At 37.4% G+C, this 25,716-nt stretch overlaps 4 protein-coding genes across 13 annotated transcripts in view; 3 read left to right on the top strand and 1 right to left on the bottom strand.

The window, feature by feature from the left end:
* Positions 1 to 11,907, top strand: part of LOC135167601 (M-phase inducer phosphatase) — a 39,106-nt gene extending 27,199 nt beyond the window's left edge. For 3 of the 6 annotated variants that reach the window (XM_064130938.1, XM_064130939.1, XM_064130943.1), the window contains 2 exons: positions 8,600 to 8,780; positions 9,230 to 11,907. In XM_064130938.1, the coding sequence (XP_063987008.1) occupies positions 8,600 to 8,780; positions 9,230 to 10,666 (1,618 nt within the window). In that variant the 3' untranslated portion in view covers positions 10,667 to 11,907. Of the gene's footprint in view, positions 1 to 7,341; positions 7,682 to 8,128; positions 8,270 to 8,599; positions 8,781 to 9,229 lie in introns of those variants that run through there. The other 3 variants (XM_064130940.1, XM_064130942.1, XM_064130941.1) reach the window with 3 other exon arrangements.
* A 382-nt stretch (positions 11,908 to 12,289) lies between these two features.
* LOC135167611 (protein D2-like) lies at positions 12,290 to 13,815 on the top strand. The gene is made up of 3 exons (XM_064130962.1): positions 12,290 to 12,448; positions 12,667 to 12,915; positions 13,340 to 13,815. Exons 1-3 carry the CDS (start codon positions 12,379 to 12,381, stop codon positions 13,690 to 13,692), a joined length of 672 nt encoding a protein of 223 aa, XP_063987032.1. The 5' UTR covers positions 12,290 to 12,378; the 3' UTR covers positions 13,693 to 13,815.
* Positions 13,816 to 14,117: 302 nt separating this feature from the next.
* Positions 14,118 to 15,697, top strand: LOC135167610 (protein D3-like). Its single transcript, XM_064130961.1, has 4 exons — positions 14,118 to 14,262; positions 14,337 to 14,446; positions 14,525 to 14,645; positions 15,180 to 15,697. Exons 1-4 carry the CDS (start codon positions 14,148 to 14,150, stop codon positions 15,524 to 15,526), a joined length of 693 nt encoding a protein of 230 aa, XP_063987031.1. The 5' UTR covers positions 14,118 to 14,147; the 3' UTR covers positions 15,527 to 15,697.
* Positions 15,676 to 25,679, bottom strand: LOC135167602 (alpha-1,6-mannosyl-glycoprotein 2-beta-N-acetylglucosaminyltransferase). 5 transcript variants are annotated; one of them, XM_064130947.1, is made up of 9 exons: positions 25,447 to 25,679; positions 20,698 to 20,727; positions 20,451 to 20,543; positions 19,963 to 20,164; positions 19,378 to 19,803; positions 18,809 to 19,118; positions 18,276 to 18,518; positions 17,289 to 17,539; positions 15,676 to 16,931 (listed from the first exon to the last, which is right to left on the bottom strand). In XM_064130947.1, the coding sequence occupies exons 2-9, from the start codon at positions 20,702 to 20,704 to the stop codon at positions 16,703 to 16,705; spliced, it is 1,761 nt and encodes a 586-aa protein (XP_063987017.1). In that variant the 5' UTR covers positions 20,705 to 20,727; positions 25,447 to 25,679; the 3' UTR covers positions 15,676 to 16,702. The 5 variants fall into 5 exon arrangements, with proteins under 5 accessions (XP_063987017.1, XP_063987018.1, XP_063987014.1 ...); XM_064130948.1 differs by having other exon boundaries at positions 19,963 to 20,146; positions 25,447 to 25,677; XM_064130944.1 differs by lacking the exon at positions 25,447 to 25,679 and adding an exon at positions 22,089 to 22,481.
* Positions 25,680 to 25,716: the final 37 nt, after the last annotated feature.

Below are 25,716 nucleotides of genomic sequence, written 5' to 3'. Positions count from 1 at the left end.
ATACCTCTCCTGTTTGGGTGGACTTGAAAAAGTTTCCACAGGTTATTCAATGTTTCATATATTTTTATTTACTAGTGGACGTTGTAAAATAACTTGTCTTGAAGAAAAAAAGACGAAACAAAACAGGTGGCGAACGACAAAAAGATTTTCAATCGCGGTGAAATTTCCGACTCGGGCTGTGGCATTTTAAAAGAACCCGTCACCCTTTCACAAATCTCGAAAAATTCATCTGGACACAGAGGTTTTATCTACGTCCCCTTCGTTTCCAAGGAAGACCGTTTCAAAGAAAAATTGATCAAAAAGTGATTATTCCGCTTGTCCATCTGCTTCAATAGATTCCGAAAAATTCCTAGTCATTGAAATATAGTTCTATCCGGCCGTTATGATATAAATACCCGTTTGCACTGAATTTGAGGGGGCTATCTGACACACACCCCCATACACTGCAAACGATAGTGCATCGAGTACACAGTGCGTGCCTCGACTATGGACTATCCATCCTATTGGTATTGTTTAATACGGAAGCCTATGGGTCATACGGGCGCGCAGATGTTCAGGGGTGGCACCCCACCTCCCCCCTGTGTACACACGATTCCCTGGAATAATCAATAACCAACGGAATAAAGGGGTGCCGATGGTTATGCAATCGATGAGTCGAGGTGTGTATGTATATTCAGTAGTTCAGAGTATTGAATCGCTAATTTTATTACGGGATGATAATATTATTCCAATATTTCAATTAATGGAATTCATTTAACGAATAAAAATATAAAATAAGATTTATATTTTTTACTATATCAACTACAGAATCCTTTGGAAATTCGTTAAAATAGCGTTCAAATAGTTTTGGAAGTTTAATTCATCCACTTGCGATTAATTATCTGACCCGAAGAGTTATTAATTGTTTAATAATAATAGTGAGGATGGATAAGTGCTTCAAAGGTTTCGCTGGCTTTACACAGCTGTCACATATTACAATTTCCCTACTGGGTTTTATGATCGACGGCACGCGCCTTTTTCACCCACATCGAAATCGTCAACCCCTAATTCACCATTCACGTTCCACAAAAGAACATGAGTCTTGAATCCCCCCCAGCGAATGACTCCAACCGATTCTAACAAATTCAATTGGCGAAAAACCTACCATTAGAAACAATAGTGAAATTCATGTTAACGTCTTATGCTCCATAAACTGTCCCATCGATTACTCACGTATAGGATTTCCCTCAATTTTTTTTCCCTAACATTGGAACATTTCCAACACCCGAGTGCGTCTGAATAGTCAATGAAAATATTTCCAGCCTGTGAAACACGATTTTCCCCCAAGTCACAGTCGATAATCTCTTGATTTTATGACCATCAACTGGAGTGAAACTAACAAGTAAAACTTGAACTCTAACTTTTAGTATTCAAGTAGAATAATTCACAGTTCTGGGCTTGGTTTTTTTGAAAATGTAATTGAGATACTTTAACTAGGAGCATTCACTATTACAATATTTGATCTGTCAAGATTTGTGCCTGCCGCCTCGGCTTACTTACAATCTTCGGCATTAGAAAGCATAAATCGGTATAATCGCTTTCCCTCATATTGTTTCGATTATACTGTTTCCGATGGACGGAGCAGTTCCCAAAAATTTTCAACTACAATTAGCCCATGCCAGGGGCTTAGAACTAGGCTGTAAAATGGGATTGTCTCTCAAAAGATACGAGGAACCCTTGCTTTTATGACTTTCAATTAGGGTGATCAGCTTTACCATTCTCCAACCTTCGTTACCCTACTGAAATAATCCAAAATTCGTAGTTTTCTATCTTTTACTTCCCATTGCCTCACAGCCGTGTTTTTCGATGGTCAGGGCGATTATTTAAACACGGGACTCGGTCTCGTTGTTGGAATTATGACAGCCATAGGAGAGAGAGTAGGTAAGTACACCCTACCAATTACTCATTACTCCAACCCCAATCATCATATATTTTTCACTTCTATTGAAAGAAAGCGAGAATACAATTACAGTGATGACGATAGTTAAGGGTTCGTACGAACCCGAGCATAAAGCTACCTGAATTGTCCTGCAGGGGGTGTTTATAATTCCATTTTCATGCGAAAAATATACCTCAGCATTCCGGAAATTCTCAGAATGGATTAAACCATCTAGGCGTCCGACATATCTGGGGAGAGTGCCTTTCCATTGAGTAAGGGTGGTACGTGCGGGTTAACCCTCCTCCACCTCAGGTACTCCAAGGATAATTCGTCCATATTACCAAATAATATGGACAAATATCTTATTGGTTCTCTGACGGTGCTATCCCCTGAGTAATATGAAAAGTAGAGACCTTTGAGCAAGCGAAAATATTTCGTGAAACAGGGGATGTGTCACATCCCTTATCATCAATGTTGATGAATATAACTATTTTGATGATAATTTGAGGAGTTATTGCAATTTTTTGATATTCAAGTATTAGGTGCATTTGATTATTTAATATTTGCAGCTTGAATTCAATTTTAAACGTGTAGTTTTGTGTTTGAAATTTCCAGAGTAATTTTTCAATGGTGTATCAGTCTATGCAATACGCAATTTCATCATAATTTTCATAGGTTTCGTCCCATCGAAGTCAACGAGGCCAATATCCACTATTTTTATTCCAATTTCCAATTCAAATATCATCATTTTTTATTTTCGGCAAAAATCGCCGACCTCTTTCGACCCTTCGACATATATTTTCACTTTTTTATTCCCTTCCATATAAAATATCTAAAATATGTTTAGTCTGCCATATAAATATCGTCTTAAATCAGCGTTCATTCATACTTGTAAATGGGCCCCCTGATTGGATGATATACACAATTTCCCCTCCATATTTCATAAACAAAACGATGTAATTTCAAAGAGTCCGAATAGACATAGAAAAGGCTTTTTTTTTTCGAATAATTTACTTGTTTTGATTTTGCGTGGCCAAGTACGAAGGGTTGATTCTTCCGACACTCTATACTCATACTTGATGAAACTAGCGCGGGAATGGTCAAGACCCAAATGGTCTTGGGGTATAATGGTCAAGGCCAATAAAATATACTAGTGTGTAACCGATGGCAAACATATTGCGACATTTAAGATTTCAGTTATATTAGATCCATCTGCCCGCGATTTTTCTCGTGGCACGAGCTACTAGCTTCCTTATAATACTGTAACATATGGGTATATTCCCCCAACGAGGAGAAAAAAAAAAGATTTTACCCTTGGTAGATTCCTCTGGCAATCCCCTAAACGGCAAGAACACACCGGTCCTCGTAATTCGTTCTTCCGGGGGAGAGACCCTTTTTTCTTTTACCGATCATGGGATCGAATTAGAGGATCAATGTGTCATTGATTTTTTCAAGTCACCGGATGATGATTATCATCGTTTACAGCGAGGAAACTGTGGAGATAGACATTAGTTTGGACATTTCATCATTGAATTTTATTTTTTTATTCAACTTGATTGTCATTCCCACTACCATTATTCATTTTCAAATGAACTAAAAAAATATGCTTTTCGCATAAAACAATCAGTTGAGTTATTTTTTCACTTTTACGATTTTCTTTTACTTGTGAAACACTCTCGACACTCTTTACCATGTAAAAAATGCCAACATGCGATATTTTTCCATTCAGGCAAAAAAAAAAATCAAATCCCCAATTTTTCCCTTGTTTTTTTTTTCAACGTCAACGCCTAAAATTGATCGTCACCCATTAGTCCTCTCAAGATATATTTATCACTACCCTTATCCCGAAGGGAGGAAACCCTTTCCCAACAGGTAAACCCCCCCCCCCCCCCCCGAAAAAATGTAATTTTCACGGTGAATTCCGTCGCATCCATAAAAAAGGAGATATTCCCCGTGAAGCTGTGGCTAAACCTCACATTTTGTCTGGCCCTCCTTCCCATGATGTTCATGAACTACATGACCCCCACCGTTATGCCACCGAATCATCATCAATCCACCTATCCCAGGGGTTCGATAACTATTTTTTTTCACTACTTTTTTCTCTCCTTCAATTGGTATTTCTCTCGTCTCACTCACCCTCCTCGTGTCTCGTTCACATATCGCAGAATTACCACATGAGGAGGACGAGGAAAAGGTGAGATGCATCTGCGGCGGCTGGCAACGAAAAGAATGGCGAAAAACGGCTAGATCCAGAGGGGTGTACGCTTGTGTATATACTTCACGCAACTTCTTATATAGGGAAGGTGTCCCAGGTAACAGATGATCATTATCCGCTTGGTGGAGACTTTTGATTTTTTTGGAAAAATTTAGAGGGGTCATTGGGTCAGTGAAAAATTGAGGGCTCATTCTAATAGTTTCGGGACTCAACCGCAAACTGTAAAAATATTTTTCAAGTGGAAATGTCTCATTGAATTATTTTGAAACTTCTTTTGCATTTCTCTAATGAAGTAATAATTAACCTTGAAACGTAAAATCAATAATTATTAATTAATTAATTACCGGCACATGTCAAAGAAAATATAAGTTGACAGTGTATACCTGCAAGTCACTTGGTCTGTATATCTGACCATATGATGCCTAACGCGTGCATGTACGCTCCGATACTTATACAAGAAAGTAATTTAAAGTGCATATGTGTTTTTCCGCATCCCCGTACGTTTATACTGGTATAGCAAGGGGGTAGCACCCTTCGAGCTACCGGTAGACAACACACCCCAACGACGTGGAGCACGCGTCACTAGAGTTATCCACTGCTGTCTGTACCCCACGTTCAACCATCTGCGTCCTCTCCCCCTCCACCTCCCCCTGCCCACCGAAATCAAAGACAGGGGGGAGATTTTAAGCAGTTGGCGAACTTCTGCCAATTTCTCAAACTCTCGTACTTTTGGATGAGACAGGTCGATAAAATTTGATGAAAAACGACAATAAAAATGTTATTGAACTTTCCGGCTTGTCGCTTCAGTTAATAGCCCTTCAAACGTACCCCTGATGCATCAGTCCAAGACTAATCTCGGATGAGAGATTAGAATAAGACATAAAACCGACAGGTCTAGCCATAAAATAACAATGTACATGCAGTATTAGGGAGAAATGTTACATGGAGAGGACTTTTTTGTATTAAAATGAAGGTGGAAAAAATTATAATCCATTGGTTGGCAGGAATGTCTTGATATTCCTGCAAATTTTTTTATCAATGTCTTGAAATAATTTTGCAATACCAAATGGCAACGATTTGATAAATCATCCCTCTCCATATGTATAACCGTAATGCAGCTGTATGTATAAATTCCGTACGTTTCGCCACGAAGAAGGTCCAGCTGACTCGGGCTCCCCTCCCCCTTTAATCTTGAACCCCACTAGATTCAATTGATCTTTTTGATACAGCACCTAGCTCTCGTAATAATCAACTATTGGGGGGGGGGGGGCGTCTCGTATAAACCAATTGCAAAAGTAAAAATGGGCTGAGTGCTTTCTCTCGGTAGGGCAAGGAGTCGCATTGTAGGAGTTAGGTACCCCCTTGAGTGACTTGTGGAACAATCCCCCGTGAAGAAACCACCATAGAGTACTGCACACTGTGAGTGAAAAGGGGCCATCAAGTCAAACGACAGCTGATATCCATCTAAATATCGCTACCTTCGAATGTTTAACCATATTTCGTACGCAATAAGTCAATAACGATGACTAGAGGGGGGTTCTTCATTATACTGTGCGATTTTCCTCACATCTTGGGGGCTAATTTTATTGAGAATGGATAGGGGAAGTGGTGGATCATTGATTGTCAGACGCAAGGTCGTTTACCTGGGGGTGAATGGGGGCGAGACTAAGAGATTTATTGAATTTCCTTTTCATTTTTGGGTAAGGAAAAATACACTTGAATTTTATAACATGGCAAATGAGCTTTTGTCGAGTACTTATTTGTTATTATTGTAATACTTCAGGCTGACCGAAGGTTCGGGAAGACACAGGTCGATTTCCGAGGGCAAATACCTACGCTCAACTAGGCCGATGAAAGTTGCCTATGTATATTTTTACTGTAAGGACTCCCTTCCATAATGACACTCATTGTTTATTCAGTCCTGAAATTATCATTCCCTTCCAGGCAAACCAGCGTACATAGATATTTCCAAGAAATAATACGTTGAGACCTGAATAATTGAATTTTAATCTATCGGAAAATCCACAGTGTTATATGGGGAAGATTTGTCTGAGCGGTTGACACGACCGCAGACACATTCAGTTAGACTTGTATCTTCGGTATTTCCACGGTCGTTGGTCTTTTCGACTCCCATCAGACGACGACATTAATAAAATTGTGTCTGTTGGCGATTGAAGCAAACTCGTAAGTGAGTTCTGTTTGAACAAATGCACAAGCTCTGTCTGATTAGAATTTTAATTGTGGAGAAAAGGTGGGGGACGGCAGGTAGTTCCAACCGAAATGATAAAATTCATCTTTTTTTTTTTAAATAAAATTAATTCACAAATGAGTGCATAATATTCTCGTCGCATACTGAGTCCACCCTATTAGCTTGTTAAAATCACGCCTTGTGCCTGCCCTGTGAAAAACTGCGGGGATGAAAAAAGAAATGTGAGGGTGTCTTCTTCAAGAAAACGATCAGGTGTGTTGCCCATTGTGATTTCTCGCCAAGGATGTTGTGCCTCGGTTAGAAATGAGAAAAAAAGAAAGAATAAAGTACAATATCTTGGGCAAAACTCCAGGGGTACCTGCACCTCTTGCTGCACTCAGCTTGAGAAGAATGAAGAAACTTACTGAGAGCACTCCTTCTTTCACTAAGCCTTGAAGATAGATGATTATCCATCTTTGGCCTTCATTAATTTCCCTTTTTACATGTGTCGTTAAAAATTAATCTTTAAATTTAAACCCCAGCTTTAAAAATCGAATAATTTATTTGTCAAAAGTATTACAAGAGAAGTAGAATTTTTCATGTACATGAAATATGGAAATCTTGCCTTGAGAGTGCCTTAAAATTCCAATTCCTTTAAATTGAGCTCTAAAAAAGCTTCCGTTCGCAAGCAAATACGACTGTTGCATTTTCTCATTGCTTTTATAACCGAAAGGCCTGCAAAGTTATTGATGAATTTATAAAATTGACAAATTTCATAAGAAATAAGAAATTCCTGATTTGATAAAGTTTTGTAATGCATTAGTCGATTTATAAACATTTCCCACTCAGTCCTCGCTTCAAATAATGATTTACTCATTTTCCTAAAACTACGCCTAAGTTCTCTATAAAAAAATAGCAAAACTTTGAAAAAATTGAATGAATGAGGGTGAATTTAAAAGCGCTAGACCCCCATCGTTAAAATACCAAAGCCCCCCCACAGTGGGAGAACTACTTTTGGCAGTGTATGCCCTCAGATTTAGGCGGGTCCCCTCAACTGCGTTCATTGGTCCTGTCATGTCCCCCACCAATGCCGCCACAGCTCTATAAAAACCCTTGTAACCCTCCACTCGCTAGCATTCTCAAGGTTGTGTTCATCCTGACAACTCGGGCTCTGCAAGTTTATTTGACATCCACCCAATCGTCAAAATTCAACCGGATAAAATAACTTATAACTAAAATCAAAGAATTAAAGCGATTTCAATCTAGTGAATTACTTGACTTGATTGTTAAAAATTAAGAGGTCGTCTATAATGTTGTGGGATACAGTTAGCGATCCTTGTGATGTGTATCAATGTACAAGGTAGGCATTTATGGAAATCTAAGTGCAGTGATAATTAATTTAATTCATTCATATACGAAAGGCAATTATGCATTGACAGATCTCAGCAATTGTGAAACAGGTCAAGTGGACTCTGCGATCGGTTTCCGGAAGCTATCTTTGATCTTGTTGCGATAGTGAACTTGTTGTTTAAACTTTCTTCATGTTTTATCTATATTTCAATGTTCAATAACAATTCTGCTATATTTATGAGTTTCCGATGAACTTATGAAAAACGTAACTCTTAATGTTAACTTGAGAATGAATTAATCGATAAGGAAGGGTAATAGTTTTGAAATATTATCCATGATTATTCGCGCTTAAGAAAATTAAAGAATTTTCTTATCTCGTCACTCTTATTTTTGAATTAATAGCCCGAAATTTGAATAAAATATAACGTGTTCCACCTATCGCTACAACGCCGTACTAACTTCCCATTCGCACCAGTCGCGCGCCAATGTTCTTCGGAAGTGTTCTAGTCCTGTGAATTCAATGAAAAAATCTAGAATGTGCGTGGTTATGAATTAAAAATTGGATTGTCGATGTTCTTTCAAGTTAATTGAACAATTGGTACATAACGAGCTCATTACAACTGCACTTTTTTTTTTATTAAATAATGTGCACCCTTGAGAAATCATCGCATGGCCTGACCTACTAATTTATTTATGCATATGATTTTCTACTCGTCGGAACATTTTATCAGTGAAATTGAACAATAAACTAAAAAAATACGAATTGCTTTCTTTCAAATATTCTTTGTAAATGATTTTTAAACTCCAGAAGAATATTTTGAGGTTATGCTCACAGCCCGCCTTTTCTTGATTACAAAGTTGAAGGTTTTTTTTTTTTTAATTCAGTAGTTTTTCCTGGAATTTAATGAAATATTTACTGTTGTTTCAGACTCTTCAAAAATGTATTCAAAATCAAAAGTACCCCGGAGGGTGCGGTGAAATCTCGAGTGAGGGGTCGTCGGCTGCTTGGCATGGCGTCGCGACGCCTCAACAGTCCCGAGTCGAGGTCACCATTACAGTTGATCAATAAGGAGAATGGAAGCCCACATCAGTCAACGAGCCCACTGAAGGTAAGGAAGTTCAATTGAAATTATCATTTATTTGATTTTTTGTTAGAGCTTCAGGAAAGATTTCCAACAGTAAGTTGAATAATTCATGAATCTAATCGTTATTCTTTTGAAAATTTGAAAATCTGTTGATCGGACAGGTGTTATGGATTTGAATAGATTAACGATTGTAATTATTCAAACGATTTTCTTTAATTTATTCAATGTCCTTCATCAGTAATTGAAATCAAAAGATTTTATCAGTATTTCCTCTATTCGTCAGGGATTGAATTCAGCAACACCTTTGACGTTGCTTAATTCAAAGAAAAAAAAAACTGCTCCTCGCTTCTTATTTATAAATAATTGAATTCCCCCGAAAATACAACTTTATAAAATGAACTTGAATTAATAATTCTCCTTCATTAGAATAAAAAAAAATAAATAAAAATAACATTCATTTAATTACTTTGCAGATGCCCAGTATAAAATCTCGCCTCCCCCTGGAGGACTGTGACCCAAACAGTCAGGACAGTGGCTATGGTGCGAGCTTCACCGATCGGGAGGACCTCTCAAAATGTCCTTCGAGCTTCAGATTCGCCGAGCCCCTGGGAGTTGCCCCTAAGAGGATGTCTCTAGATTCGCCAATTCGTTCTTCACCCACTTCAAAACGGCCGTCGAAACTCCTCATCAAGAAGCTCTCCTCAGGATACGAGTCAACCGAAGATGAATTGAACGATCTCCTGGACATGGATACCTTTATGGAACCAACCTCGTACCCCAACGACCTCAACAAACTCCTCTCCGGGGACATAATCCCGACGATGGAATGCCTTGAAAAACCGATGGACACAGACGCTGCCACAACTCCAGAGTTCGCAAGGACAAAACCTATGGGGATGAGACGATCAATTTCGATAAATAGCGATAGACTCATTTGCAGAACCCCTCCAATGTCCCGAGTTCGATCCTGCCTATTTCGATCTCCTAACGCCACCTCCTCAATATCTCGATTGTCCTTTGATGAGAACAGGAACTCACCCTATTCCTCCCCAACGCACGTGAAATCCTTTAAACGTCCAGAGCCTCCGACAGACTGCAGTCCCATACTAGTCAAAAGATGCAAGAAGAATCATCTGAGAGAGTCCGAGACTGATACCTTCCCACCGACGCCGTTACAAACATCTCCGTCGTCTCCATCAACTCCATCTCCCAAATACTCGAGACATATTCTCCAGAGAAGTCATTCTGAGACAGATGCCCATGCGCATATCAAGTCGGCTATTCACCGGAGTACAACAGACTCTGATCTAACTGGCGACTTTAGTAAGACGTGTATTCTCCCTTTGGCTGAGGGCCATCACGAGGATCTGAAGTCCATTTCTGCTGAGACATTATCTGGACTAATTAAAGGAGAATTTAGTGAGTCCGTGAGTTCGTTTACAATCGTCGATTGCAGATATCCGTATGAGTACGAAGCTGGGCACATCGAGGGAGCCTTGAACCTCTACACGAAAGAGCTGATTGAAGAGTATCTGATGAATCCATTGACTCAAATCCCTGAGATTCAACCGGACAGCAACAAGCGCAACCTCATCATTTTTCACTGCGAATTCTCCTGGGAGAGGGGTCCCAATCTCTCTCGATACCTCAGAAACATTGATAGAAAAATGAACAAGGAGCATTACCCGGCCCTGTATTATCCGGAGATCTATCTGCTTCATGGGGGGTATCAGCAGTTCTACCAGCACGAGAAGGCCCTCTGCAGTCCTCAAGGATACAGGCCAATGACTCATCCAGATCACGAGGCTGATCTGAGAAAATTTCGAAGCAAGAGCAAGAGCTGGCAGGGAGAGAAACATCGCACTGCTGGATTATCTGCGAGGGCTAATCTCAAGCGACTTGGATTATAGATATATTTAGAGTATCAGTTGTGATGTGGTAAAACGTGGATCTGTTTGTTTTTTTTTTTTTTTGTTTGACAAATCAATTATCTGCACAAGCAACTCAAGAACTCACGATAGATTCAATCAGCGGAGAAAAAAGTACTTTAAGGGGAGAGTTCTCGTATAAATAACAAAAATTATAGCTTCCATACAAATAGTAAGAGTAAATTTGGATATTAGATTAAAATTTTTGAGTAAATTGATTTACCTCGAGAAAGTACTTTCTTGTGCGATAATACTTGTTTCACTCATTTGGAAAAGCACAAAAATCTCAATTGAAAGTTTTAGTTCTCAATTGGAAAAATTTTCTGCTGTGTATTACTAAGCTCAAGGTACACTCCTCAAAAAATTGGTTTTCCCTCACTGTTATTTTTTATTTTTCTCCATATCCAGAGTTTGTTAAAAGAAACACGTTTTATCGATCCACAGCTGAATTAGTTCGGGATGGTAGCATATTTATGATGCTAACATCATAACAGTGCAAAATAGTTACATTAATCTTTCGCCCCCCTTGTAAATATAGCGAATAATGGAAAATGAAATTAAGTTGAGAACACATGATCTAGTACAATTGAACAAAATGCGCTTATTTCTGAATAGTTGATTAGCACATGGACTTTTATGAATGTCTCAGAATAGCATTTAGATTTTTTTCACTTGTATATAAGAGTTATATTCGGAGAACGAGAAAATTGTACAAACGAGTATTTTAATTTAAAGGAAGGAGTTAATACTGCAATAGCCCGTAGCTGAGTCCTAGGAACGGCTGGGCCTATCACAGGGCTGCTCGTAATCGTGAACTCGTCCTCGTCGTACACATATATTCTAATGCTTCCATATGTAAATTAGGGCGGGCATCCCACTGTACAAATTTGACAGCCGTTTACACAGATTTATATCGAGTAGCCCTGTTAATTTTTAGAAATAAAGGCGATACGTATTTTTTATATCGCCTTAACATTTACCGAAACATCCAAGTGAAATTATATCGTCTATTGCTTGTCACAGAAATCATCTTCCCGACGTTTCAGGTCATGATTGACTGCTTATAACGACTTTTCATTACGATATTATTGTGTTCTGGTTGTTTTGAGCAATTGGCCAAATACTGATTAAATGGGAAACTTTTTGTGTAATCGGAGATTTCTAGTGTATAAAGTTTTTCATATTCTACGTAATTTTGAATAAACAAATATTTAAAAAATCCACCATTTATAAATTAATTGAATTACTGAGACATGAGGTTCAGTAATTTCTTCATCCTTATTCTTTATTACAATTTTTCTTTCTTTGACAATTAAATCTGGTATATTCTGGAGAAAACTGGACTAGGAGACTTTTTACTCTAGGAAGTCCAGGAGTTGAGAATAACGCGAAAAGCTTAAAGTGGAATTTTAGAATATTCCCCGGAGGAATGCCTTGCCGACGGGCACGTTCACAACCTAACACCATAAGCAAAATGAAAATTATTATTAATTATGCACGGGGCTAGAAAAAAAATCAATCCATGTACAATGATGTACTAACGATGTACAATCATGTTCATCAGTTAGTTATTCTATTTACAACCCCCCGCCGACTAGAAACATTGGGTTACGATCAACGCAGAGTTATAGGAGAGATTGCTCAACGCTTATGGATGGGGCTTCAAAATCGCAGTGGCAGCGCATAAAACTACGATGGCGGCCTTCCCTCTCGCATTACACTTGTTTGCAAGGAGGACCTTGTCAATTTCTTGGACTACCGCCGGTAACAATAACAATAATAATAATATTAAGAAAATGAAACAAATATGTAGCTAGGGGTCGACTTTCTTTTCATAAAAAAATGATTAATTCGAAATAAAATGGAAATCTCTCTCCTGTCTAATGAAAATTCCTTGAAGAAAAAATGAGTCATTAAAATTCATTTCGGTCCATCTATTAAATTGTCTTGTTTTAAATGGCAAAAACTACTCTGAATTGCAGCTGAGATTATTCATCGTCCCGTAGTGAACCTTGGATCACGTCCTTTATCGACCATGGCACAAGCCTTCAAAACCTACGAGGTAGTTCCTGATGTGATTGATCAGGTCCCACCGGCAGTTGTCCAGGTTACGTACGAGAATAACCTCAAATTTGAGACTGGCAAGGCGCTCACTCCTACCCAAGTGAAGAATAAGCCAGATGTAAAGTGGAATGCTGAAGCTGATGGATTTTACACTTTGTGTATGACCGGTATGTTTTAATCAAGAAAATCGTCAATGAAATAATTTTTCGTTAATTAATTTACTTACATCCATTTATTTGTTTTCCCCTTTACTATTTCTTTTCTAATGTGTTAAATATATTATTGACTAAATAGTGAGGATTTTCTAGTGGTTGTTATGTCACATCTCTCATTGTATCCATCAATGAATTTTACCAAATTTTCCAACTAGAAAATAGCTTTCATCTCAATAACAATCGTCAATAGTTATTCCAAGTGGTATATCATTTGTTCTAGCAATTTTCTAGTGAGTTTGAACATTAGGTTCTTCTTTTACTTCAAGGCTGGATGGACCTTAGTCGCTGTCACATAATTATTTAGCTGAAAAGATTTAAAATTGTGCAGACAATATTCATTTGTCTTTTATATTCTTAATTAAATTTAATCCTTCAGATCCTGATGCTCCGTCTCGCAAGACTCCAACGTTCCGTGAGTGGCACCACTGGCTAGTTGGAAACATTCCCGGGAACAAAATATCAGAGGGTGAAGTCCTCTCGGACTACATCGGCTCAGGACCTCCTAAGGACACGGGCCTTCATCGTTACGTTTTCATTGTGTACAAACAACCTGGAAAATTGGCGTTCAACGAAAAACGCTTGACCAACAAGAGTGGTGAGGGCCGTGGAAAATTCTCTATCAGGAAATTCGCGGAGAAGTATCAACTGGGTCAACCCATTGCTGGAAATATGTACCAAGCAGCATGGGATGACTATGTCCCAATCCTGTACAAACAGCTTGGGGAATGAGCTCCACTATTCCATTCATTTCTTTTATTATTTTTTTAAAAATTCTTCCTGAGTCACAATAATCGTGATTTTTTGTCCATTGTATCTGTTGGTAATAAAGCTCTGTTCGGTTGTGCACCGAAATCCTTGCCCGCTCTCACTCATTTGCACTGCTCAACGGGGTTCCTATTTTCTTTAAAATTACGTATGATGATTCTCCCTAAACTCATTCGTTATTAAGACAATTCCAAATCATAAAGGTTCTATTATATTTTGAAGATTAAGGAGAAGTATCAAATTTCAAATTCATAGTACAGGATCATAAATTCTACTGAAACATCTCCATTCTCCCAAAAAGAATGACAAGTCTCTCTGGGAATGGAGAAATATGAGAATAACTTCTTCGTGATGTGAGATGTTTCAAATGAAATGAGTATCAAAATCATTGGAAACTAGCCCTGGGCGTCCTTGAGTGTATGTCACTAGCGTTCAACCGAGAGACAGTGAATATAAGAGGGTCTGTTTTCCAATCCACCTCGTTAGTTGAACATCGAGTGTGTGAAGAAGTAGTCGCTATGCAGCAGTTAGCAGGTAAATAAAAAAATCCAGCAAGAAAACTTATTTCCTCTTTAGGTTAATAATTCACAACTTCATTTATTCTCTAGTTATTCTTTTTTGTACTGTGGGAATTTCTTTTGCGGATGTGAAATCAGATTTTGAGGCGGCGAAAATTGTTCCAGATATTATAGAGAGCGGGCCGTTAAAGAAAATTGAGGTGAAGTATTTTTTCATTTAAATTCATCATTTTCATTGTAAATTGTGTTATGATAAAAGTATGATTTCTTTTGTTTAGATCAAGTATGGAAGCAAAGAAGTGAATTTCGGAAACGAATTTGCTCCAACTGAGACGAAAAATATTCCAGAGATTCATTATGAACATGAGGGAGGAGTACTTTACACACTTGTTATGACGGGTAAATTACACAATTTTGCTGCTTAATTATATCGATGATGAATCACTTGAAATGAAAATATCGATATTTTTTTAAAAGAAGTGAAATTGTTTTGTAGAAAAATCTTGACATGTCTCATTGAGTTTCAACGAAATTATATATATATATATAGAGTTCGTTCAAGATGTCTCTTATCCTCAGAAGTTGACATTCAACAGAAAAATAACATACACGGGCAATCTTTTTACTCACATAGTATCAACCACGCGCTGTACCTCGATATCAGTTTGTTGTATAATGAATCACGTGATAAATAATAAAGGAAACTTTCACCATCACGAAACAGGTTTTCCAGTGGCACGCATTCCCCTTTAGAATCTGATGTAAGTTTATCGGGCTCTTCTGGAATTGGATACAATCCAGAATTTTTTCTATTGCCAAGGTTGCTTAACGATCGATCATCATTAAATTAAAAAAAAAAAAACTAATGAATAATTAAGAAAAGAAGTCAAGGAATTTAAGAGACAATCCTGTATATTTTTAATATACTTCCAGATCCAGATATCCCTGTACGCGGATACAATCGCGAATGGCAGCACTGGGTCGTTGGCAACATACCAGAAGACAAAGTTGCTAAGGGTGAGGTGCTAACGGAGTATGTAGGACCGGCACCTCCAAAAGGCTCTGGGAAACACAGATACGTTTTTCTGCTGTATAAGCAGAACCAGGGATCGATAACGTTTGATGAAAGGAGGATTGGTGACAGGGATAAACGACGAAACAGATTTTCGGTAAAAAAACTAGCTGAGAAGTATAATCTCGAGGGTCCACTCGCTGGAAATTATCTCAAGGCTGAATTCGACGATTATGTTCCGGTTATTCATAAGCAAATAGGAAATTAATTATGTTTTATCAGTATTGACAATTTAAATGGAATAATTGACTTTCAGAACAGATGAAATATTGAAATTGATAAAAAAAAAAGCATTTTTATAAAGACGATAGTCCTTTTTATTGTGATTCCTATTGTATTTAAAAAAACGTAATAAAATCTGAGGAACATTGGTTTTTTATTTCGTTAGAAAATCATTTGCTGACGGTACAACATCGTCCTTTGGTATGGCAAAGTTTATACACTAGACGATAATTCATTAATTTTCAATGTCTGTTCGTCGTAATTTTTACCACTCCCCACTATTAACAACAAACCTATCTATACTTATACATAATAAGCGAAATTCACTGCTCCATTCGTAAAACTTGAATTCATCGCTTCCCTGAAGATACGACTGAACTATTGAAAAACAAATTAGTAATAAATAAATAAATAAATACTATTGCACGGATATAATGTTAAGTGTTGCAACTAGGGGTGTTATTTTACTCGGTGATAATGGCCACTGCATATGCAGTTGGCGAAACTCCGACCTAGACTTTGTGCGTACTAGTGCATTCATTATTCAAGTAAATAAACAATTTTATCAAATAATTGTGTAAACCTAAATACGGGTAAAAGGAAAAAAAGTAAAATACTCTTTTAGGTATTTTAAATCACATTAATAAGGAAATGGGTCGCGTGTGAATAATCTAATAGGATTGTTTTTGAAATTCCATTGGATTTTTTTCATTCACACTCGATAGTCTCGATATTTCAATCTTAACAGATGAATTAGGCATGACTAGAATATCGTGTACACGTCGTTGAAATAAAGTTTCCTTAGCTCATCTTAATACCTAGTGGAACAAAAAATTAAATAAATCAATAGTCTCGATTATTGAAAAAATAAAAAGGATTGAAAAAATTCCGCCGAATTCTATGATTGGTTGAGCGTGTGCGTTATCCAGTGGCCCCTTGGAGCCAATCATATCACTATTGCTTCTTGCAAATAGACTATGGCTTTCAGACATCATAAATACGAAATGTAAATTGATACGTATCCGAGTAAAATGACCTGTCCATTGAGCTACAACTCTGCAACGCATTACTCATTATTAAAATGTCAATTGAGGTTTTAGGCAGAAACGTAGCGCTCTTTTTTTCTCCAACTGATTTACCAGCCAACTCTGGGGTTTTTACATCAAGGCAATATCAGATCAGGATTGACCGTGATGTTCCAGCAGAGCTCGTGGTCTCTGGTGTCACCCCAGCCACCATTACCTTTGCGTAATTTCGTCTTTTTGGTGATACTCGCTATTGTCAGGGTCAACTGAGATGGAAATAGGTGCACCCTTGCTGACTTTAGTATGTTTTGGACTTTAGCAATCACAGCTGTTGATTCACAGTTGTTTGTTTTGTGGTGAACACCACTGGAAATTAAATTAACGTGATTTTAGATAATTTAGATGAGTGAGAATTTTAATTGAATTTAAGGATAGAAAATTATAAAATTTTACGTTACCCTAAAAATTTTAAAATTTTCTAGAATTTTTAATCAAAACAACAACATGATCAATACCAATTTTCAGTATATCTTTCTAATTCGTATTAATTTTTATAATGTTCATTGACTGTTGCCATTAGTTAGCTTTCCCCTGAGAACCAGTGAATTTACAATGATTAAAGTGAATTGTAATTCAGTCTATCATTGAAGAGAAAAATATTTCTGAACAATGAGAAGGAATTGGAATTTCCCATAATCCGACAGTAAACAATTCCCACATTACCATTCACCAATATGAAACACCCTGGGTGCACGCATCATCATGGTAACAAGGCCCGAATCAACTCTCGGTGCAGGCCCAGCTCCCCTGCTTGGTGGAAGACACGTCTGTGCAATATGCTGAAGACTCCAATCCCAATTATAATCATCATATGAGCAAAATTTCAAGGCGCATTTGTGTAACTTGTTCCACGTAATGCGATTGAAAGCCATTCCCATATTATGTTTGCTGGATATCCACGGTGTTACCTCGGCCTGAATACAAAAAAATCCCATCAAATCTTTCCACTCTATTCTACTTGTTTCCTCCTCCTCAAGGAATATTTCCTTTCCAATTAAAATTGAAAAAATCATTCGAGTGCCAGACACACTTCACGCTCTGTGCATTTGATTCATTTATGCGGCAAGGTCATTCTTTAAATGTTGAATAACAGAATAAAAATTTAACGAATGACCTCGCGGCACTGCGAAATCTTGGAATTTACAATGAAGGAAGTGGTCATGCATAATGATCCTACCAAGCTCAATGTGATATACCAGGGAAAATGTGTAGGCACGAATTACAATGTGATGTGCGTTTGCGACGTTGAACTACACATTATTAGCGTTTACGACATGATTCAGGCAAGTAAGAGATAGGCATGCGGTTCATAACATGGTTCAATTGGAATTTTCATTGACCTTAATGGAGGAATAAATAATCATTCGAATTTTTGCACTGATGTCACTTTGTGCACGACACAAATTTCTTAGATAAATCTAAATTTATTTCACTAATTTTATCCAAAAAATTTCCATGTCTCTCTCTCTCTCTCTTCCCCCCATCCCTCCTGAAATTTTGCAAAACGTTCCCTAGAAATACCCCACTATAAAAAAAAAATGAACTTATAATACCATCGAGGGTAATTCAACTCGCGTTATCGGAACAAAAGATTTGCAATGTACACACAGAAAAAGAGGGGACATTTTCAGCGATAAATTGACCATAGACCTTCTGGTAATGATTGTAGAGACTTGGTAATAGTTGATAAGCCCATGCGGGTGATGGTTGAATTGACTTGGTACTATGAAAAAATGGCGTTGAGCCAGTGCGACGAGTCTCAATCGATGGCTTTCCCAGGTGATGATTGCCTTGTTTAAACGGCTGAAGCTGGTGATATGTGCGTTGACGCTGTTCATTTCTGTCTAGGCCACGAAGCAGTTCCGTTTGGAGGACAGCATTCACACCGAGATACTGGGGGTTTTTTTTTTTACATATTGAACTATGTTCGCATATTAAAAAGCAAAAAATCCCCTCAATTTTTATTCGAAAAATCTTACTCTTCGAAACAGTCATTCCATCGCAATGATAAGCACTTGAAATGAATTAATAATGACTTGATACTGAATCGATACTGAATTATCGGGCCAAGATTTCGCGTTAAGTGCCAAACAATTGATGTTGATGAATTATTAACACGTGATTAATGAACCGGAATTGCTTGATCGATGGATAATTAACAATGTCATTAGTTTAATATTTACCTTTCGACTGTAGTCTGCGTTGTAATTATAAGTCTTGAGATAAGTGCCCAGGGAGAGCACATTACATCGTTCGCAGGCATGTTTGCAAGTATGCTCCATAAGCCTGAGTACATGAAGAAAATCCTCCGCCACATAGTGATCCTCCTCCAGAAATAGAACCATACCCGTATGATTTCGGGTCACCGTGAGCTGATCAAAGACACGATTTGCCTTCCACCACCAGTGGTGCTTAGTCTGGGTGAACTTCGCCTCGCGGTAATGACCGTAAAGGTCTGGATGCTGAGCGTTTATACATTTTAAGGCCAAGGCTCTGGTAAAAATATTATGTTTTTCTCAATATATTTCATTTTTATTTCTTTTATTTCCTCAGTATTCCTCAGTTTTCATATATGTATTTCAATGATATTAAAATGATTGATGATATTGGCAGATAAACGGTGGCAGAAAAAAACTTTTATAAGTTATTATCTTTTTTACCTTCTATATAATATTAATTCTTGACAAGTAAAATGAAATATTTAAAAAATTGTAAACATAATAGAAAGTCGTTATGTTAGGATGATGCTTACTGCTGTTTATTGGTGTTCCGAGGGCAGTCATTGGGATCTTCGCCCGGAAAGCTCTTGGGATGTGTTTGTATACTATGCGGATAAAATATCTGCATGACCCGGCAAAAATCCACGCTCTGGATGAGGTAGTTAATGTCGGGATGCCAAACATCGTGACTGAATATCAAGAGCGCTTGTTCAATGCCCCGAGCTTGAGCTAATGATACAATGAGGTGTCTCAGGTACGTCAATCTCGAATGAACCTGAATGACAATCACCGGCGCATCAGCCGCCAGTGGACCAAATGCATCATCGTTATAAATTTTTTGCTCTGCATTTATTCTCTCGATACCACGTTGTATTTCAATTATGTCTACTTCAGCGAGACTACCGAGAGTTCCATTAGGTCCCTGATGAAGTGAACTATTACGTCTCTCTTTTAAGAATCTGGAAATTGAAAGTTAATTCATTGGAATTTCTCTTATGGAAATATCTGAAGAAGAATTATTTACATTCTCTGAAACTTCACTTATTATAAAATTGTCTACGCTGCATCCATAGTTACCAAGATATTCCGCCAGACTGAAACAATTTATTGAACTCTACCTGTGTAATTCTTGAGGCACAAGGGAAAACAATGTTTCATTAGCCGATGACTGTGCTGGCAAATCCCTACCGGTGAGACTGATAACATGAAGCTGTAGCCATAGAAAAGTCACCAGGAAGACAAATGCCAGTGTCCTGATAATAGTACTCCGCCCCGTCCTCCCACCTCCAACCACCGAGCCACCTGATTTAAATTCCAATACTTTGAGACACTTTGTATACGAGTTCAATGCCGGATCACTGCCTATCCTCTATCCTACGACGCAATTGCACGGCTATTTGCTTGATTTTATTGAGAACGTAAAGCAACATAATCTAAAGCAATCGTGGACAGTTATCAATCACTCCGAAGAGAAATTTATATTTAAGATTTTTTCAATGAATTTGGTGAAATCATATTTTGAATTTTGAATGATAAAATTTTGATAGTAATTTCTCTCCGATAATAATAAAGGCCATTTGCTATCTACATTTTAAATGATTATTACCTCGCGTATATCCGGCTTTTTTTCTCGTGTACACGGAGGAGACTGAGTATGGTTTTACGAGTCCATGTTCGACATCGGACGCGCTCGTTTTTCCTAAAAGAATTCATCAAAAAAAAAAAAATAAACAAATGATTTTGTTCCTCGACACCATAAGAACAAGACGTTCACCGGATAAGTGAATAAAGAAAGTAAAGAATTGACCTAAAAATACTTGAGAAATATGATATGATACAATAATAGCACTTGCCTCTCATACTGACATCCCTGGTCGGTGATTCTGAAACAAACAAGAATAAAAGAAATTGTAGCGGAAAAATCATAGATAAATCGAGTGAGTGCGTTCGAGGGTTCGAGGCCACGAATAAAATATCCGACGAGTGAAACACATCTTAGTATCCACTCATACTAAAACTCGATATTCGAGAAGAACATTGATCGAATGCCAGAGCAATTGATCTACATTGGGGGGAGAATAGTATAAAGTATTCTCGGAATTTAACGCCAGGGCGTTAAATAAAAAAAAGCCAAATGAATTCGCGCTCTAGTATTAAGCCGGCACTACCACTGGGACTTCAACATTATTCTTTTCTTTATGGCATTTTCCCCCCACAACTCCAACAATTCCAGTTTATATTGTCATTTGTGATAAATATGTACCCTTGGGTTAGAAGGAAATTATCCTCATTTTTCTCACGGCATGCAAGGATATTTTTCCATGTCACGTTCATTTGCACATTGTCTACTGCTTTTTATTTTTTAATTATTCATCAAATTCAAGTGATAAATTCGTTTTTTTTCTCCCGTTTATAACCACATGCATTGTTACTCTTGTCATACCATTGGAAAAGGGAAATATTGAATTTTTCAATTCAATTTTCAAATTTCAAATTTCCAATAACAGAAGAAAATTATAATATCAAATAGAAATGCTCAAGGAGAAATAGTCCGGAATAAAGTATTCTCTTCAACAATTAACTCCACTCCCCTCAAGGCCGGAAAAGAATAAAAAATAAATTGTCCCATTCACGACAGACCGCAGCTTCAAAATTCACCAGTCAATAGTGTTATATGTATACCAAGAGGAAATGAATGATAAGAAAATTTTAACGTAGCCAACATATATCACCAGTATTTATTCAATTCATTCCATATTTCTTTCTTGTTTGTCCCACAAACTCGTTTATCTCTCATTGCCATTATACAGATGTATTATATGCATTTATCGAGTCAGTAGGGACATTATTGGTCGGTGAATTGGATGAGACTCGCGATATACAAATAAGTATAAACAAAGTATAGACCCTCCGAATCTTTCTCCTTCATTCGACAAAATTCATGGCATTTACCGCTGTTATGGACAATCATTGTATACATTTTTTTACATCAATGTCAATTAACATTTCTCTCATTGAAAAACAATAGATATAGTGGTTTGGGCATCCCCTGTCATACATTCATTATAATCCACGTGTTCTTGCTATTTCAAGGACTTGGTGACTAATTGTATTCAGTTGAACGTATTATATAAAATGAATATTAAAAATAATAATAACTATCGTTAAAGAATTAGTGTGGGAGTTGAGAATTAATTTAATCAAGGAATTCATTTGAAATGTTTCAAGTTACTACGATCCTCACCATAATTACGATCTCTTTCCTTGCAGTGCATCACGCGATTTTCCAGGCAAGACACTTAAAAACGTTTTGTACATCAGCTAAACTCATTTTTCACTAAATATTCAGTCCTACTTGCCAATGGTATTTTTCCTAAATAAAAATGCAATAAATATTTAACGTCGGTTTTATTTATACCGGTGACGCAGATTTCTTCCACCACTGATCTGTTTTATGGGAGAAGTGACACTCCCTGAAATTCAGTGATTTCGTCATTCTCAAGTGATGATTTTGTAATTGAGAAAACCTCTAGGTTATCGCAGTGAAAGTCAGTGGGTTTGGTCGTGAGAAAAAAACCAACTTTGAAATGATGATTTGATACTGGAAGGCGAGTAACATTGGACTGAGAGATCACGTCCGACTGCACGACGTATCTCATCCTGAGAGTTGAGGAACTTGAGAGAGGTTTGTGGTCGGTGAGTAACGAGAGGGAGAGACGGGAGGTGTTCAAGGGAGACACAGTGGAGGGAGGACATGTGCACTTGCTCAGGTATGTGGGGCCCGGGGAGGGGCTGTCACGTGGCGGGGACCACGTGTGTAGAGTAATTGAGATGAAAATTCGGTGATTGGGGCAAATAATGAGATAAGGAGTTTGGCAATTAAGACTACGAACTAAAACTCTAATGAAAACAAGTAATAAAAAAAGCCAATTCGCCTTAATCTCCATTTTCTCCACAAAGTTCAAGATAAATTGTCTCTCATGACTTGAAGTCTTTTTCTTTTAAACATAATTTCACAATTCATTAGATCAGCCGATAAAATCGTCACAACTGGTCATTACCTCTTATCATTTACCGTATTTAACTTTTTAAAAAAATGCCACACTAGAATGATATATTGTACATCGCGTAATTCTCGTGCCTTTATTCACAAAGGTGATACATAATAAACAAGTCCAGTTCCGCAGGAAATGGGTCATTTTATGGCTCTTCTCTCCATAAAAAAAGGCGCCGAGATTTGTGAGTGATTGAAGCCGCTCATTTAATTTACATTAGCGTCAATTAAACTAAAAATCTTTGAAAAAATCATCAAGATGTTCTTTCCCCAAGCAGCTGATGCTCAGCTGATTCCTTTCATCTTCGAAGTGCCCAGAGGCAGGACAAAAAAAAACAATTACAATGCATTCGATGATACCTCAAGTCACGCAATATGTAGGTCAGCTGAGTTGGCTCGATGGAAAGAAACAATGCGGATATCCGACGTATTCTCTTGCCGGTAGTGATTTCAACCCTCTCGAAGATATACAAGACAGTGTCTTCGGGTGGGTTAAGGCAAGTGGTTGAGTGTATGTAACGCTCGCGGGGGCCAACTCGACGCCTCTGATACAACAGATAAGCTTGCACTTTGGCCTTTTGTCAGGCTATTCTATCGGCACCTGCGGCTTTACCCTGGGGCGAAGTATATGTATATATATATATATATATATATATCAATAACAGATTGTCGATAATATGTACAAGGCTGTTAGGGAGAAATTTTAATGGTTGTTCAATAAAACATTTCTATAGAAATATATTATTTAATTTCACTTTGAGAAATGTAAGAAATATTAAAATGCATGATTTTTGTCAGTCAATATTTCTGTCAATTGGATTGACAAAATGTCACGTATCAGGCAACTGAATGAAATTCCTAAATAATGGATTAGAACCAAGGAATGGCTTTGCTGTCGCAGTGGCGCATGCAATGTGCATTAAAATTCAGTCGACGGGTGTGAGATTACGTTTGGAGATGATCCAAAATGTTGGAGAACGAGCCATAAACCGTAAGCGAGCAGATACACAACACGTTTGATACGGATGCTGCTGCATTACATGTTCAAGTTGTGCATGTAGGGAAATAACTGTTACGTATGGGAGGGGAGAACTCAATTGTATATGCGGAGAACAACTTAATTGGAATACCACTATCTTCAATTGAATTTTACAAAAATAAAGATAAACAGAAAATCATTATGAATTTTTTATTGTCAAGAAACAAATGGATGCAAGAAAAAATGAAGCATTAGTCTGTGATTTTTTACATTCCCGTATAAATTATTTTAAAAACAAAAAATAAACACGTCGAATGGACTTATACGCAGAAGCGATGATTTTATGGTGAGAAAATAGGATAAGGCTTTGGAAAATATCTATATATGCCCAGTGAGCATCCTCTCATGTACTGAAGTAAAAAATGCCTATGAACGACGGTTATTTTTCATTTTTCTCAAACGTTGAGGTAACAACATCAGGTAATTCTCACCGTGGATGAAGCGGTCACATATAACGGACTATTCGTATCTCCCAACATCGGGTTTCAGTGAGAGGAAAAAAGTATTTATTTGGCCAAGGTTGAAACCGGTTTGATACATGTACTCATCACAAGAATAAATAATAATGGCTAATAATTATGGTTGTGCGATTATGCATATCCTGTAGAGGTCTTTCGTGAAATAGTCACAGAAAGGAAGAACATCGTCAATGCTGGTAGATTCAGAAAGAGTTGTTTAATAGATATATTTATATTGAGGGTGCTTTAATAAAATTTTACTTGAATTCGTAGTTTTGAACAAATAAATTTGAAATACTTAGTCCATTTAATATTTTTCATTCGTAGCAAAGTTACGTCTACATTAAATTTCAGTGGAATTTCAATGGAAATCCTCTCGTCAAATATTCTTACTGAGAAATCAATAAATACATTGACCACACGTACATTTCTTCGTTTCTTAACTATAAAAAACATGGCCTTGCTCGGTTATAACCCCTCCAATGGTATATCAATAAACTCACTTCCATTACGTCTAAGCAAAAAGAAGGTATGTGTGAATAATTCGAAAGAGGTACGGAGCTCCTCGCCACTTGAAAAGGCAATGGAATTTAAATTGGAGCATTTCACAAACTCGTTAATGATAACGTGGTATTTCATTTAATAAAAAGCTCTTTACGTTAAATGAGAATAGTATGTTTCAATAACTCGGAATGAAAACAATGCTCCCTCCAATGAATGTATGAATTCATAATTAGTACAATGAGAAGCATTCCTATTTATTAACATGAGGTTTCCTATTGAAGTACAAATTATTTAAAGACCTTCATTGAAAATTTCATTTAGTTATTCATCGTTATTCTCGAGGTAGTTAAAAAAAAAAAACAAACTTCATTCTTAAATAAAAAATAAAAAAAATGATAAAGGCTATTACTTCGTTTAGATTTGTTCCTGCAGGTGCGTGCTTGGAGTCAATGGAAGAGACAGGATAAACAAAACTAAATGAGCGACGTGTCTGGCGTCAACTATCGATTAAACCCTCAAAGTTAATAAAAATTAATCGTTTACTCACGATGATTGGGCCAGCACGAGCATCACGTCTCACCCTTATGGAGACGGACAGCCGGTAAAAATATCCAGTCAGCCCCACGCATCCTTGGGCATTGAACAATGCACATGTCAACTATTCCATCTTGCACTTTATTCACCCTGAGAATTATGAAAACAAATGATAAGTTCAGTAATGTGTAATCCCTGCTGGCACTGCGGCGAATTTTTGACAAGCCCAGCAAACTGTCACCCCCTAGCTGACGACGACTCCACCCTCGAGCATATTTCTATC

The sequence above is a fragment of the Diachasmimorpha longicaudata genome, chromosome 11 (assembly GCF_034640455.1).
Source record: "Diachasmimorpha longicaudata isolate KC_UGA_2023 chromosome 11, iyDiaLong2, whole genome shotgun sequence".
Classification (NCBI taxonomy): Eukaryota; Metazoa; Arthropoda; class Insecta; order Hymenoptera; family Braconidae; genus Diachasmimorpha; species Diachasmimorpha longicaudata.
The sequence above is the reverse complement of the archived record's forward strand: the minus strand, read 5'-3'. Positions and strand labels throughout refer to the sequence as shown.

Coding starts and splice junctions, on each gene's coding strand:
- LOC135167602 (XM_064130944.1), bottom strand. CDS start 22,119: ATGCACTGCAAGGAAAGAGATCGTAATTATG. Junction 20,728..22,088: donor GGAAAGAGATCGTAATTATG/GTGAGGATCGTA, acceptor TGTTTGTTTCAG/AATCACCGACCAGGGATGTC. Junction 20,165..20,450: donor AAAAGCCGGATATACGCGAG/GTAATAATCATT, acceptor AGTGTCTCAAAG/TATTGGAATTTAAATCAGGT.
- LOC135167611 (XM_064130962.1), top strand. CDS start 12,379: ATGGCGGCCTTCCCTCTCGCATTACACTTGTTTGCAAGGAGGACCTTG. Junction 12,449..12,666: donor AATTTCTTGGACTACCGCCG/GTAACAATAACA, acceptor TCTGAATTGCAG/CTGAGATTATTCATCGTCCC. Junction 12,916..13,339: donor TTACACTTTGTGTATGACCG/GTATGTTTTAAT, acceptor TTAATCCTTCAG/ATCCTGATGCTCCGTCTCGC.
- LOC135167610 (XM_064130961.1), top strand. CDS start 14,148: ATGTCACTAGCGTTCAACCGAGAGACAGTGAATATAAGAGGGTCTGTT. Junction 14,263..14,336: donor CGCTATGCAGCAGTTAGCAG/GTAAATAAAAAA, acceptor TTTATTCTCTAG/TTATTCTTTTTTGTACTGTG. Junction 14,447..14,524: donor GGCCGTTAAAGAAAATTGAG/GTGAAGTATTTT, acceptor TCTTTTGTTTAG/ATCAAGTATGGAAGCAAAGA.